The sequence below is a fragment of the Babylonia areolata genome, chromosome 24 (genome assembly GCF_041734735.1).
Source record: "Babylonia areolata isolate BAREFJ2019XMU chromosome 24, ASM4173473v1, whole genome shotgun sequence".
NCBI classification, from domain to species: Eukaryota; Metazoa; Mollusca; class Gastropoda; order Neogastropoda; family Buccinidae; genus Babylonia; species Babylonia areolata.
In genome coordinates this window covers 22,731,455-22,746,256 of record NC_134899.1, presented here as the reverse complement: position 1 = coordinate 22,746,256, position 14,802 = coordinate 22,731,455, and the positions used below count along the sequence as shown (strand labels likewise).

The window sequence follows — 14,802 nt, the reverse complement described above, 5'->3', positions numbered from 1 at the left end:
ACAATGATTATGATAATAATAATGATGATGTCACAGAGTAAACAGGAAAAAACAGACCCTCGCACATACCCCAGCAGATGTTTTGGCAAGGTGGGATGCCAGAAGTTGGGCAGGACTTGTTGCCTGAAGCTGTGAAACAGATGGCAGCTGGCAAGAGGGACTGCGCAGGTCATCCACATGCACACATCGCCATCGACCTCCCTGCAATCAGGTCAGGTCAACACTCCTGCTCAGATATTTTGGTTCCAGAGATTTACTGCACACAGCATGTGCTGTCAGTCTAATGCTTACACTGAACTTGTCTCCATGATCACAGATGGGTCACTTTTCCAAACACCAACACCTAAGCCAACCTGTATGGCTTCAGGTAAGTTTTTTCAACTCTTGTTTTAGTTCTGCAATTGTCAATGGCAGAAAATGTATATTGGAATGAATAATATGAACTAACTTTAATTAGACGTACATTATGCTGAGATCATTTGACATAACAGTTTGTTACACATTGACTGTAAGTGTGTTTAATGTGAGAGGACAATAAACTGGCCTCTCATACGCAGCAGGAATGTCTGTTACCGACTATGCTGAACTGAGTGGATGGGCTAGGTTATCTCCCTTTGACCATTTGGCTTATACCTCAGCCATCGGGGGCCCAAGTTGACTAATTGTCTTGGAATGTTTAGAACTAATTAATGAGGGGTTGTAAGCATCCTTTGTTAATTTCCCCGCCATTAGAAGTGTAGGAATATCTTTCTTTATTCTTATATACCAACCTAACTTGGCCTAGTTGGTAAGAATTTTTCTCTCTTTTTTTGCTTTAGGTTTTAGTTTCAGAAAATGTTATGTTCATTACTTTGTGAATAATAGTATTGTTGGGACTGAATCTGAGGGTACTACGGTGTGTTAAGGAAGGATGAAAATAGTACCTTGGGCATCTTCTTAGAGCTCTGGGTCGCTTTGGCTCCAACTACTGGAGAGACAACATCACAGAGCAAGCAGGTGCTTTGTGGAAGGGGAGAGACTGGGGTATGTGAGATTTTTCCCCGATATAAATCGGTATTGGTTGTCTGCAGGAAAACCAACAAGTTACAAACCACTTGTTTGGTTGAAGATTGAATTTGGTTTATGGCATACTATGTAGGAGAAAGTCTGACTTTGGAAAATTTACCTGCCAGTAATTATTAGATATTACTACAGAGTGCTGTTCATTTTTATTCTGTATGCTGCTATATTAAATGTCTTTTGCTTGCAAGTCTCATACAGACTTTCATGGAGAATGATTTTGTTGTTTTTCTTGTGACATAAATCATCATGGAAGAACTATGCTATTTATAAAAGATTGTCAAACGGTTTCTAGTCAGTGATATAGCAAGTTCTTTTAAAGAGAAGACTCTTTCCTTTACATGTAATTATTTTTTTTGCTGTTGACCACTTGCTGCAACTCAAAAAGAACTGATATTTTATAGGCTGGTGTGTGTCTGTTAAGATTTTTGGTATAGGAACACACACTGGGCCTAGGGTTCATGTGTCATGTTCTTGTGACCTTCCGGTATAAACACAATTCTGAAGCATGAAGTGGACATTTCGAACCAGAAAAATATAAGTATTCTTTTGTTGTAAAAATGCTGAGAGATGCTGAATGTTCGATTTTTTTTTTTTTTTTTTTTTTGTGTACTGTTTAAACTGTATTATGTGCTGTAGTTTAGCCAGGAATGAGACTTTCTGCTAAATGAACGTCAGCTTTAAAGACTGAGTCGCTGACGAAGAATCTGAGTGTGTGCGTGTGTGTGAGAGAGAGTGTTGTGCTAAGCTGAGATCGAAGTAATGTTCCTTTGTATAGCAGATTTCTGATGGCTTGGTTGTTCCCAAATGTCCAGTTATGTTGAAATCTGGACTAGTGATTTTAGGTGCTGATGACTGTCAGCTTGTTTTCAGTGACTTAGGTTCACTGGCAGAATGTGTGTGTGAGGCTGACAGGCAGTGGGCACGAGCGCCTGTGGGAACATCTTAGTCCTGAGGTGTGTGTTAGTGTTTTTATGTGTTTGTTTATTGCTGTTGTTTTAAGGACTCATTATGCGGTTGTGTTCACAAGGCCCCATACACTGAATATTATTTTTGTTATTTAGGAAAAACATATAGCTACCAACCCCTTGCTAATCAAGAAACATCTTGATTATGGTTTTAATTTTATGTCTGTGGAAGAACTTCACAGAATTCCATGATTTTATTTGTGGAAAACTTCAACTTCAAGCTGAAAGTAGTTCCTTTTTTTATGCTTTCTGTAATACACTATGTTTTATTGACAAATCTGTAATTTTGTGTAATCATTATTAACTTGCCATGGTCATGTGGACATGGCAGATATTGTTTTGCTTCAATGATATTATTTCACCATGATCATGTGGACATGGTTGATGCTGCTTCTTGTTTTTCTATTATTTTTCCATGACAATGCGGACATGGTAATGTTTGTTTAATCACTGCTAATCTGCCATGATCATGTGGACATGGTAGATGTTGTTCTTGTTTTTATAATGTGTTGCCATGCGGACATGGTAATAAATGCTATTGTTTAATTGCCTTTAATTTGCCATGATCATGTGGACATGTTATGCCATTTTGTTTCATTGCTATTAATTTTGCTTGTTTTGTTTCTTTTCTTTCAGGTTTTTTTTTGGTGTTTTTTTTTTTTTTGTGTGTGTGTGTGTGTGTGTGTGTGTGTTTGTGTGCTAAGTTCTGGTATAAAACTGAATAAAGAATTGAATGGAGAATTGGACGCGAGTGTGGTACGAGTCTACATGGGTGTATAACAACCCTTCACCACCTCGCTCCCCTACATTAACATTGACTGTAAACTTCAGTTGTTGAGGGGGAAAAAAGATTATTTTTATTTCTGAAACATTATTCTTTGTAAACTAAATAGTCAGAAAGATCTCAGTAATAACAATCACTGTGCCATTGTGGTTTTTCTAACACTTGTGGTTGCTGACCATTCACACACACACACACACACACACACACACGCACAGGGGTAACCAAAAGATTCTGTGTGGGTGGGTGTGCATATGTGTGTGTGTGTGTGGATATACGGATTGCAGATATCTCTATCTATCTATACCTATATCGAAATAGAAAGAGAGAGAGAGATATGGACGTTTCTGCTCAATAAAGGCTTGAAAGGGCCCAAGAACTTAAAAATAACTCACAAAAATTTAGAGTGAGAAGGGAACAGGAGAAAAAACAACTACATACACACACACACACACAAACACAAATGCATGTGCGCAAAACACACACACAGAATGAGAGAGAGAGAGACAGACAGAGACAGAGACTGTGTGTGTGAGAGAGAGAGAGATTGAATGAGCGAGGGGAGGCAGAGACAGGTGGGGTGTGGGGGGTTGTGGGGAGGGAATGGGCGGAAGGGGAGGGGGGGGGGTAGCTCTGACATGAGCTGAGCACTGACAATGTATCCAGAGAAGGAAGAAGAAGTGACACGGGGCAGCTGAACAAGGAACAGCACATGCTGCTGCTGCTTGCGATGGGCCCACATGTTCTGAACACAGTACTGTGCACACTGAAGCAGGCTCTGGTTCACGTGGCCTCGCTCACACTGAATCAGCAGCACTTTCTTCCCCTGCTCTCCTTCATCCAGGAACAAACTGCAACACACACACACACAGTATATCTTCCCCTGCTCTCCTTCATCCAGGAACAAACTGCAACACACACACACACACACACACACACACACACACACAGAGTATATCTTCCCCTGCTTTCCTTCATCCAGGAACAAACTGCAACACACACACACACACACACAGAGCAGAACACTGATCAGAAATCATTGCTCTCCACCCCATGGACTGAAAAAAACCCATCTTGGTTGGGGATCAAACCTATGTCGTTCAAGTCAGTCTGCAATACCAGCCACTTTCCCTTGGCGGTTGGTTATTTTGAATACTTATAACTGACCAAAACATCATATTTTGTAGTAAGTGAATAATGGTGAATTAATTGGTAATATCAGTTGACACATTAAGTCTGCTTTACACGGTAAGCTGACTGTGACCATGACACACCTGAGCTGATGGCGAAACTGCTGTTCAGTGTGGAAAGCCTGCAGGGGCAGAAGGGTGAAGCTGTAACCAGCAAGACCTTTCTCCAGGTCTCTTCTTTCAACATCAGTCAGCAGTTTTGAATGGGTGGTCACCTGGCAGAAATCACACAAAATATAATTGGATGACAAACCCAAGCTCTATCATTCCTCTACACTGTCATTTCACCATGTTGAGATGACTCTGAAAATGGACTGTTTTCCTTGCATTAGTTATTATCATTGTTCTGATAAAAAGAAGAGGAAATTATGGCACAAAAGAAATCATAAGTCATGTGATTGCTCATGAGGCTGGAAGCCGACATAATTCCAAAAAGAAAACCTATGTGGCCTGTGCTCAGCGAATGTTTTAAGTTTATTGTTTGCATCCATGGAAAGAAACTGAAGTAATAAGGAGCAAGTGTTTCTCCACATTTTTTTACATTTAGCACATTGGACTTTCAATCTAAGGGTCCGAAATTCAAATCTCGGTAACGGCGCCTGGTGGGTAAAGGGTGGAGACTTTTGCGATTCCCAGGTCAACACATTTGCAGACATGCTTGTGCCTGAATCCCCTTCGCGTGTATCGTACGCAGAAGATCAAATATGCACGTTAAAGATCCTGTAATACATGTCAGTGTTCGATGGGTTATGAAAACAAGAACACATCCAGCATGCACACCTCTGAAAATGGAGTATAGGTGTCTACATGGTGGGGTAAAAATAGTCATACATGTAAAAGCCCACTCGTTTACAGACAAGTGAACGTGGGAGTTGCAGTCCATGAATAAAGAAGAAGATTTAGCTAAGGGTATGCACATTCCCTCAATTCTGACCCCTTGATCTGGACTCTCCAATGGACTTTTTTTCACAATGACCGGTGGCCAGTCACAATAAATAGTCAGATGAAAACAGGATTTAAGACATGAATTCTATTAAGCTTTTAATATTTTGCCAAAAAATGACTGACTTTTGATCTCTCATCCTGTTATCACATCATCAGTGATGATTTCCAAGTTGTATTTCAATACATGTCTTGTGTCACTAAGTTATTGATAAAATGCCAAAGCAAAGCAAAAAAGAAGAAGAAAAAAAAAAGTTTGCCACACACAAATCATTTTCCCCATATGAATTGATGAAGCACACTTTAAAACGTTTCTTCAGCTATGCCTCGGTCTAAAAATTTGGATAAGTTGAAAAACTATTTGCAATGTCTAGTTGTAATTTTCATCAAACTTGTTGTAAGCAGTGAGGAAGGTGGCAGAGTGGTTAATATGCTTATCTGCAAATACAGTGTCCGTGAGGGTCTGGGTTTCATTCTTGGTCTCATCTTTTCTCTCGTGTTTGACTGGAAAATCAAACTGAGCCTCTAGTCATTTGGATCAGATGACAGATGATAAACTGAGGTCCTGTGTACAGCAAGCACTTATTGCACTGAAAAAGAATCCATGGCAACAAAAGGGTTGTCCTCTGGCAAAAATCTGTACATGAAAACTAATTTGATAGGTATACAGATATATTTGCATGCACTTAAGGCCTGACTAGCATGTTGGGTTCTGCTGCTGGTCAGGATTTTTTTTAACACATGTGGTGTAGTGTATATTGTATCCAAACACAGTGATGTCTCTGAGAAATTGAAACTGAAACTTAATACAACATATCATTTTATGTACCTGTGCCATTAAACAGACATCAGCACTGTCCCCGTCCAATAGTGCACCTTGCAGATACTGCGCCAGGCTGTTGTGCTGCTGCTCTTGGAAGTACACCTGACTGCACCATTCATCCTGCGCACGTATGACTGCATCTGGTGTGGCACACCACAGCAACACTGTCTGGCACTCTTGCAGAATCTGAACAAGGATCAAAATAATGAGGTCAGCAAGACTACCAGTATTTACATGTATACTGATCCAAATAAGGTTTTTGGTTTTGTAGAACAACAGTTCCTAATAACAACAATCCTGTTCCTAAATTTTTCTTTGGCCAGTTTTAACCAATTTCAAAAGAAGGTCCACAGGCTTGAGGAAAGGCTGAGAACAGATCATTTTCATTGACTTCATGGTCTTGTCCATGTAGCGGACCTCCTCAGAACATCAAGTGGCCAATTTGTTCTGTGTTCACTTTCAATTCATTTGATTCTATCAAATGGTGTGAGGTGCCACACAAAGTCTTGCTGAGGCACACATTATAGATGGATGACAGAGAGAACAGGGGATGGGGGTGAGTCAAAAAAGACAGGAAAAAAATACTGACAAGGAAAGAATGATACTGGCCTTTTCCCGCAGTTCTGGAGTCAGAGTTTGTAGTGGAGTCATGTGTTTCTCCCAAGCCATCAACACCACTGAAGCAGTGGTGTCAGAGTGATGACCAACCCAAACATCATTGATCTTAAGTTGACCAGACTCAGATCTGCACAATATATAATTGCACATTGTTCGCCATAGTATCACCGTTTTAAATTCAAGCTGTTATGAAAACATGACAATCTATAGGTTTTACTTGCAGTTTAAACCCCAGCACAGAATGACCATCATGGTCTTTGCAGTTAGACAGGTACAGGAGAAATGTCTCAAGCATGACATGAGCTTCTATGCATTTATGCAGTCTTCTTTGATCTAACAAAGACCTTTGATGTGGTCACCAGATCTGCACTGCAGACAATCCTCAGGAAACTTGTCCGCCCAGTAAAGTTCACCACATTTTTTGACCATATGGTAGGATAGGTACTGTTGAATGGTGAACCCTCAAAGAGTTTCAGCATTTCCAATGGTGCGAAAAAAGGCTGTGAGCTCGCTCCAGTGCAGATTTTTTTTTTTTTTTGGACGCAAGTGCTTTTCATGCTGTCAGAGACCTTGATCTGTGTATCTATATCAGGTACCACATTGATGGATAAATGTATGACTTGAGACGCCTTGTTGCTAGGACAGTGGAGAGGCTCATAATGAAAGCTTTGTTTTCTGATAATCTGGACTGATGGCCCTCCATGTGAACCACTTCAGACTATTATTGGTAAGTTCTCCAAAGTTTGTAATAAGTTCAATCAAGTTTTTCTCCAGTCTGTACCAGACAGTGCCCCCAACATTATCATCAATGGCATACAGCTGAAGAATGTTGAAGCCTTTAAGCACTTGGGCAGCACTGTCTTTGAAGATGGCTCCCTGGACAAGGATACAGAAAGTGTGCCAAGCACTTGGCGGAATCTGCACCAGTCTTGCAGCTCAAGGACATTTGCTTCTCTTCCAAGTTCATGGTATAAATTGCAGCTGTCCTTTCATCACTGCTGTATCACTGTAAAACACGGACTTTGTGCTGCAGGCACGTCAAATGGTTGGAGCAATTCAACACATGTTCCCTGTGGTCAATCATGCAGGTATGCTGGCAGGAGCGGTCACATCACTAACCAAGAGGTCCTGGACAGAGCTGGTATGATAAGCATCCAAAGCATGATCTTGCAGGCCCAGCTTCAACTGTCTGGCCATTTCATCCACATGGAAGAGTCCAGATTTTCCTGACAGGCCTTCTATGGGGAGGTGGCTCATGGTAGTGGCAGTCAGGGATGCCTGAAGAAGAGGCACAAAGACACCTAAAAGCCAATCTCCAATGAGCACATCTTCAGCCTTGTTGGCAGCTTGAGATTGCTGCTGCTGAAAGAAGTAGTAGCTGGCATGTCCAAACAAACGATGCAGTGAGGCCATTCAAGGGAAACTATCACCAACAACTTGCAGCTGCTCAGATCAGTGACATAAAGCTGCATCTGCACCTGCTCAGCATTCTGGTGTCCCATGCTCCACCTTCAACTCCATGTGTGCTTTGGACTTTGGCAAAGTAACCTACTGTTATAACTTCAGAACCATGAAGAAAAAAAAAGAAAACTATTTAAACACCTCTAGCCTATAGACAATGTAATGCTTTGATAGCAGACATTCAGTTCATATCATTATTTACAATCGCAGCCTGTGATGAGCAGCATAAGCTCTGTGTCACTCACCCACGACAGATGAAATCCTTAACCCAGTGCTGTAGGTGTTGCTCAAGCTGGTGCTGCTCCTGTGTCAACAGGCTGTTGACGGTGAGGAAGTGCTTCTCCAGCCGGTTGATTAGTGGGATGGGGAACTTGTCATACACAGTCTGCTTCTCTGCCACAACAATCAGTCTGCACACACCATACAGACAGCTAAAGATCAGTCTACACATAGCAAACTGCCAGCCACTGCTCAGTCCATAAATTCGTTCATTACTAACGGTTGGAAACAGAATCAGAACTTTATTATCTCAAAAAGAGAAATCACTCTTCATTCTTCATGACCCAAAGCAAGAAACTGAAAGAAATAATATTTCATGTGCCCCCTGGGGGCACTGGACCACACCATCTAAACAAAAAACACATCATCTAAACAAAAAAGTGATGTTAAAAAAGCCCCAAAAGCCAACTCAAACAAACAAGACAACTAGCTTTCTGAGTGGCCAGCACACATTGTAGACTGCTGCTGATCTGTTTGTAGACATTATGCAAACAACAGATGCACACAGGTTCTAAGTCATGGATGTATACCTGGACAAATATGCGTTCTGTGCATTTGCTCACTGAAAACTAAAGAAACTCTGATTTCACCAATCTTAGTCTTGTTGATTTCACCAATCTTAGTCTTGTTGCCATGTCCTGTATGTGTCCACGTGTGAGTGTGAGTGAGTAAGTGTGTGTGTGTGTGTGTGTGTGTGTGTGTGTGTGTTAATGTGTGTGTGTGTGTGCGCATGCAGGGGTGGGGTGGGAAGGGAGGTGGGGGCATGAGTGAGTGAGTGTGTGTGTGTGCGTGCGTGTGTGTGTGTGCTAAATGACAAAGAACTCTAAGGCAACCAGACAGAACACAAGCTAATCTGATTATCAACCCACCTGAATTGTGCATCCACTTTGCATTTCACTCTGTGAGTTCCCAGACCCAGATCAACGTAACGGGCATTAGACAGGTATGAGTAGTACTGAAAACAAAAATATACATACAAAAATTTTATGTTTGCACATATATTCACTACAACCTGATCTGCTCAGTAATGTGCACCTCATTCTCTCTGTTGCATGCACTACATTCTCTCTTTCTTGTGAGCACCAATTTCACTGTCATATTTCCTCAGATGTTTGTGTTGTATTTTCTGGCAGCAATGGGCACTGCATTCTCTCAGTCATGCATACACCACATTTTCTCTTGGCTATGTGCACTGTGCTGTCTATCATCTATACTGTATTATGTCTTATTTGTCTTGCAGAATGAGTGCATGTAAGGATTTCCAAAGCGGAGAAGCTTTTCTTCAGGGCAAGTATTTTCTACTGACAAAGGATTTCCAAGGCGGAGAAGGCTTTTCTTCAGGGCATGTTTTTTTCTACTGCCAACTTCTTAAATTGTCCCATATACTTTGTTCTATCTATCAGCAATCCAATGGCAAATGCTTAAACATAAATGGATTCATACCATGTACCCCTGTCTTGTTCTGAAGTAAATTTCACCATGCTTCTTCAATGCTGCATAGACTGAAAACAGTCATTCATCTTTTATGCTGCATAAATCACGTAGACAAACAAACAGGTTGAAGTCATACCTGATTCAGAGCATCGTACAGACTCTCATACAGGTTGTCAAGATTGAGAAGAATCACAGTCCTCCCTGTCTCCATGCAGATCTTGATGCGGTTGATGTTACGGCAGATCTATGCAGAGTTTGAAACAGACATTTTAGAGAGAAAGAGTCAGAACAATACATGTTTTATTCTGGTTTTTACAGCATGTACAGTTTCAGTTTTGTGAAATTAAAACATCTGATCTTTCCATCTACTGTACAATCCGTAATCCAGCTCAAATGACAGATCAAGAATGAGAGAGAAATGGGGAAGGAGGGAGGGAGAGACTACCGAACTCTTACTGAACATGTCAATAATTAAAAAACAACTGTGACAAAGGGGTGGAGAGAGAGAGACAAAGACAGGGACAGAGAGACAGAGAGAGAGAGAGACAGAAAGATAAAGAGGGTGGTGGAGGCAGAGAGACAAGGACTGAGACTGAAAGACAGGCAGATGATAAAATTGATTTAAAAACTATTTCAAAGCCCAATATGATGTTGACAAAGCATTTTGAAAGAAAAATGATTTGTTAAAAACTAAATGTAATCTCAGGCCTCATCAAAGTTGGAAAACAGCAGCAGTGCAGGCAAAAACCGATCTTTCCTTTAGTCATCAGCATGCACAGTATGGTGACCATCATTTCATTTAGTCGTCTCATTAGACAAGCAAATGAATGTAGGAAATGCAATGGTGGCTGTATCCATAATCAAACTTTCAAAAAGATGGTTCACATTCACAAGAATGCGATTAGAACTACACATAGCAGTCACTCTGCTGAAGGTACTTCCCATATCATTGACATCCTCAGAGCTTTGGAGGCAAGCATTCATTTCATTTGGTTCTGGTGCACTGATGCAAAGGCATTGAAATCAAGGTGGGTAAAGACACACATCATATGGGTAAGAGAATGAATGGGAGAAAGATAGATATACAGACAGAGAGAGAGAGAGAGAGAGAGAGAGAGAGAGAGAGAGAGAGACAGACAGACAGACAGACAGAGACAGAAAGACAGACAGAGACAGAGAGATATAGACAGACAGAAAGACAGAAATAGAGAGAGAGAAACAGAAATGAGGTTGGAGGGGTAGAGAGAAAAATGTAGAATGACTGGCTTAACAGCCCTAATGACAACAACATAAAAAAGGTGAAAATTACTTTTCAGAAGAATACACATTAAAAATCCACTGAAAAAACAAAGTATATGGACCATCCAGTTTTTTTTTAAGCTGCATTGTAAAGAAATCACACTACATTTGTAGAAGAATATATTCATATGCAGGAGTCTACATAAAATCAATTTTCTTTAAAGACAATAATGAGTATTATTTTTCATTTCTGGTCCAAGGTTATAAGCTTTGACAATATGCTTTGCAAGTGACTGGACTTAATTTTCTTGATGTACACCAAGCAATATATATATATATATATATATATATATAAATATATATATATATATATATATATATATATATATTCATTTAAGGCAAAACATTTTTTAAGAATATGATTGTACACTTAAGTGAAACAAGAAATTTAAGTAATTTGTCTTCTCTTAGAAAAACGCATAGCGGACAAAAGATAGTGTGGATGGGTCAGATTGAAACAAATGTTTATGACCAAGTAGTCCAAGAGTTCACAACCTAAAGAGAGAGAAACAAAGGGATAGAGAGAGAGACCCAGAGAGAGATTAGGGGACAGAGTGAGACTCAGAGAGACGTGACAGAGACATGACTCAGAGAAAGAGAGAGGGGGTGAGAAAGAGGGGAGGGAGAGAGAGAGGGGGAGACAGGGAGAGAGAGAGAGAGAGAGAGAGAGGGAGAGAGAGAGAAGGTTGGATGGGGTGGGTCCAGTCCACCTGTGTGTACTCCTGGTCCCTGGGAAAGCTACTGCCAAAGATAGGCTCCACAGGGTGGCCAATCAGCAGGTTGTCAGTCAGGATGTGCAGGCCTCCATAGTTTTCGGTCAGCAGCAGCAGGTAGCGGCCCTCTCTGCCACAGTCCACACTCACTACAATCCATCACATTTACACCACCTGACCACTAAGGCTACGTTACAAAAAAACAACTTACAAGTATCAGGTCTAATCATACTTGCGCAGACACTTTGACAGTAAAATGGGTGATATAAAAAAGGACTTCTTTCCTAAAATAACTTGATATAATCAATCTCTAATATAATCTAACATTCTTACCATGACTCATAAGTGAAACTGTTGTGTTCAATTCATTTTTCTGTCATGATTGTGTGTGTGTGTGTGTGTGTGTGCGTGTGCATGTGTGCCTCTGTGTGTGTCTGTGTGCATTCATGCACACACGTGATCTGGCGATGAAATGTTAATTGTGCTCCAAAGCAGATGGTGTATATCAAGCAGAGTTGCAGTCACATGATCAGTTCAACCAGTGACAGGCTTAATGTCATTGTCTTGTCAACCAAAGGCTATTTCCTGAAAGCTAACAATCATTTCATTCAGCTCCAACAGATCTGCTCCAAGCTTGCCTGAGATCCCAGAAGACAAAATAAGTGATCCGTATTACAAATCTGAACATGAACATGAGCAAATACAATGGTCAATCACAGACACAGAGAAACAAAGCTAACATGACAAAAGTTCCTGTATTGGGGCGCATCAAAAGAAGTGTTGTAATTGTTATAGTGTGTCAGGCGCCTATGGTGGAAGCATATGATTTTCTCAGACACACTGCGCACTGATGGACCCCTCCTTCCTACCTCCCTACTCTTCTCCCCCACCCCCCTTTCATGGCATCTATCCCCACCAACACCCCTCCCCATACCCTCTCTCCCTTCCCCCCTTCCCTTGGCCAAGTACAGAGGGAGTAAGTTATCAAGAAATACTAAGTAAAGATGGTATCTCTGACCATTCTCTTCCTATACACCCCCTGCCCTTTTCCCTTCCACTCCCATCACCCTCAACCCCGTCCCCCCCTGCCCCCCCAAACCCCCTCCTTACCCCCCCTGTCGATCTCTGGCAGGATGGCATCTGCCTCAATTGTCACCACATGGTGTGGTGTGTTTATCATGAACTGTTTAGAACAGAATCAGGGCTGGGCGATCTTTCCTCCTCCTTCCCTTCCTCTTTTCATCACCACCCCCCCCTTCCCCTCCCCTTCTCCTTGACAATGCTGGGTTCTGTGAGAAAAGTGTTGAATGTGCAAGTCTAGCACGGTTGGTCCCAGATTGGTCTGTTAACTTCAGCCAATTGGAAACGTTCTGTGTCAGAAGATAGTTTGCATGCGGTGCCAGCTTGTGAAGAGGATAAAATGAATAGGCAAGTGGGGTTTCTTTCTTTTCCTTCCTTGAAGCAGGCCAGGAGAGCCGGACGGTCAAGACAGTACCATGGGGGCTGTGAGTGTCAAACTAGCATCTATTTTTCGGACTTAGTTGAATGTTTGATTTATGGTATACTTGGATTCTGTGACTAATACACTGGCTCAGTGGGATTGTGTTCTGCTACATGAATATCAAGTGAACCCTGAAATGTTGGGGGCTGTGAGTAATGCTTGTACTGGTAATTTGGTTTGTTGGCAATTTACTTTTTGGTGTTTGGAAACAGTTTGGAGTTTGTAGAATTGTGATGTTGTGTCACAAGAGCATTGAGAGATCCTTTTTGGCTGATGTGGTATTGCACAGTTAATGTAACTGGAATGTGCTGATGCAGATACCATGACTTGTGAGAGAGCATAGCCAGCATGTGTATGGCTTAATTGTATTTGAGGCTAGTGACTGAGGGAAAAGTGGTTAAAATACACAATGTAGTCAATACATGACTAAATGGAGTACTGGTTTAGGGTATTTGGGTATCTCCCCCCCTTTCCTGTTTCCTACAGGTTGATATTATGGTATGATGCTTGGACATCATGTTTGGGTTTACAGGTTGTGCATCTTGGCTTACCTAAATGATAATGTTCAGTAACATGTCAGTGGTGTGTCAATTGTTGACATACTGTGGGAACAATGTAAGCATTCAGTCACAAAGAAACACAGAGATTATGTGTGTTGCATCTGTGTATAATGTTTTGGTTGTAACAGTTGGAGTTATTTTGAAGTATGACATACCTATTTTGTATGTTAGGTGGTGATGGTTATATTCAAGGTGAACAAATCTACAGGCTAACTGTATGTTCATGTGTTTCCATGTGTGTGCACATGAGTGATAATGCAACATGGGGAACATGTGTGACTTGGTAGTTGTGATTACCATGTGCTGTAGTCATGTGTTATATGCCAGTGGGGTAACACATAGCTGTATGTGTTCAATAAGATTTGAGACCACTGACAGGCAGTCCTATGTTGGTGCACACAGGTTGTTTATTATTTACCAAATTACTTGGTAACTATATGATTCCCCTGTAAAAACGTTACCAGTGAGATACTTTGCAGAGACAAAGTACAGATTTGTTCAGTCTTAATGGAAACAGCTATTATTCTATGGTGGTTTGACAGGAGTTAAACACTGGGAGTTAGTATTTGTTTGTCATATATTTGGTGCACATTAACTTATATGCCACTGATTGTTGATGGTAAGCTATATGAAGCTTGTTTTACATTTTTACATAGATCTCTTTGAGAAGAGAGTGTACGGCTAGACATTGAGTGTCAGAATGGAGAAAGGTTATTTGTGGAATTGTTTACTTGTCCAGACAACATAATGATGTTTCTGTTACATCAGTGCAATTATGTTTAGCATATGTTTTGGTATTGATTTAACCTGGGTTTTAATATTGTGTGTGTTCCAGGTGTGCTGTTAAGTTAGAGAAATAAACACCTCAATTCATCTTTCTAAAAGACCCTGCTGTGGTACGAAGAGAGAGTGGATCGTGCACCTATCCTCTGCCTGTTATCCTACTCTACCCCTTCTACCTTCTACACCTACCCCTACTCAACCCCTACCCCCATCACTACTACCCCCCTTTAACATAATAAAAATGAAAATGTTGAAAAGTAATAATGGAGCATACCCGCTGCTTCCTCTCCCAGAAAGGGCCATGCGGAGCAAGGCAGGATAAGAGCTATCTGTGTCCTCGGTCACTTGGCCCCTGTAGGTCTGAAACATCACACTGCCATATCAACCAACA

General features: G+C 41.1%; 1 protein-coding gene across 3 annotated transcripts in view; it reads right to left on the bottom strand.

Annotated features, from left to right (window-relative positions):
• Nucleotides 1-14,802, bottom strand: part of LOC143298824 (E3 ubiquitin-protein ligase RNF213-like) — a 232,974-nt gene that overhangs the window by 86,220 nt on the left and 131,952 nt on the right. For all 3 annotated transcript variants that reach the window (XM_076611814.1, XM_076611815.1, XM_076611816.1), the window contains exons 54-63: nucleotides 14,686-14,771; nucleotides 11,565-11,697; nucleotides 9,692-9,799; nucleotides 8,991-9,076; nucleotides 8,088-8,252; nucleotides 6,373-6,508; nucleotides 5,770-5,949; nucleotides 4,083-4,213; nucleotides 3,464-3,659; nucleotides 70-201 (exon numbers count right to left, since the gene is read on the bottom strand). In XM_076611814.1, the coding sequence (XP_076467929.1) occupies nucleotides 70-201; nucleotides 3,464-3,659; nucleotides 4,083-4,213; nucleotides 5,770-5,949; nucleotides 6,373-6,508; nucleotides 8,088-8,252; nucleotides 8,991-9,076; nucleotides 9,692-9,799; nucleotides 11,565-11,697; nucleotides 14,686-14,771 (1,353 nt within the window). The remainder of the gene's footprint in view (nucleotides 1-69; nucleotides 202-3,463; nucleotides 3,660-4,082; nucleotides 4,214-5,769; nucleotides 5,950-6,372; nucleotides 6,509-8,087; nucleotides 8,253-8,990; nucleotides 9,077-9,691; nucleotides 9,800-11,564; nucleotides 11,698-14,685; nucleotides 14,772-14,802) is intronic.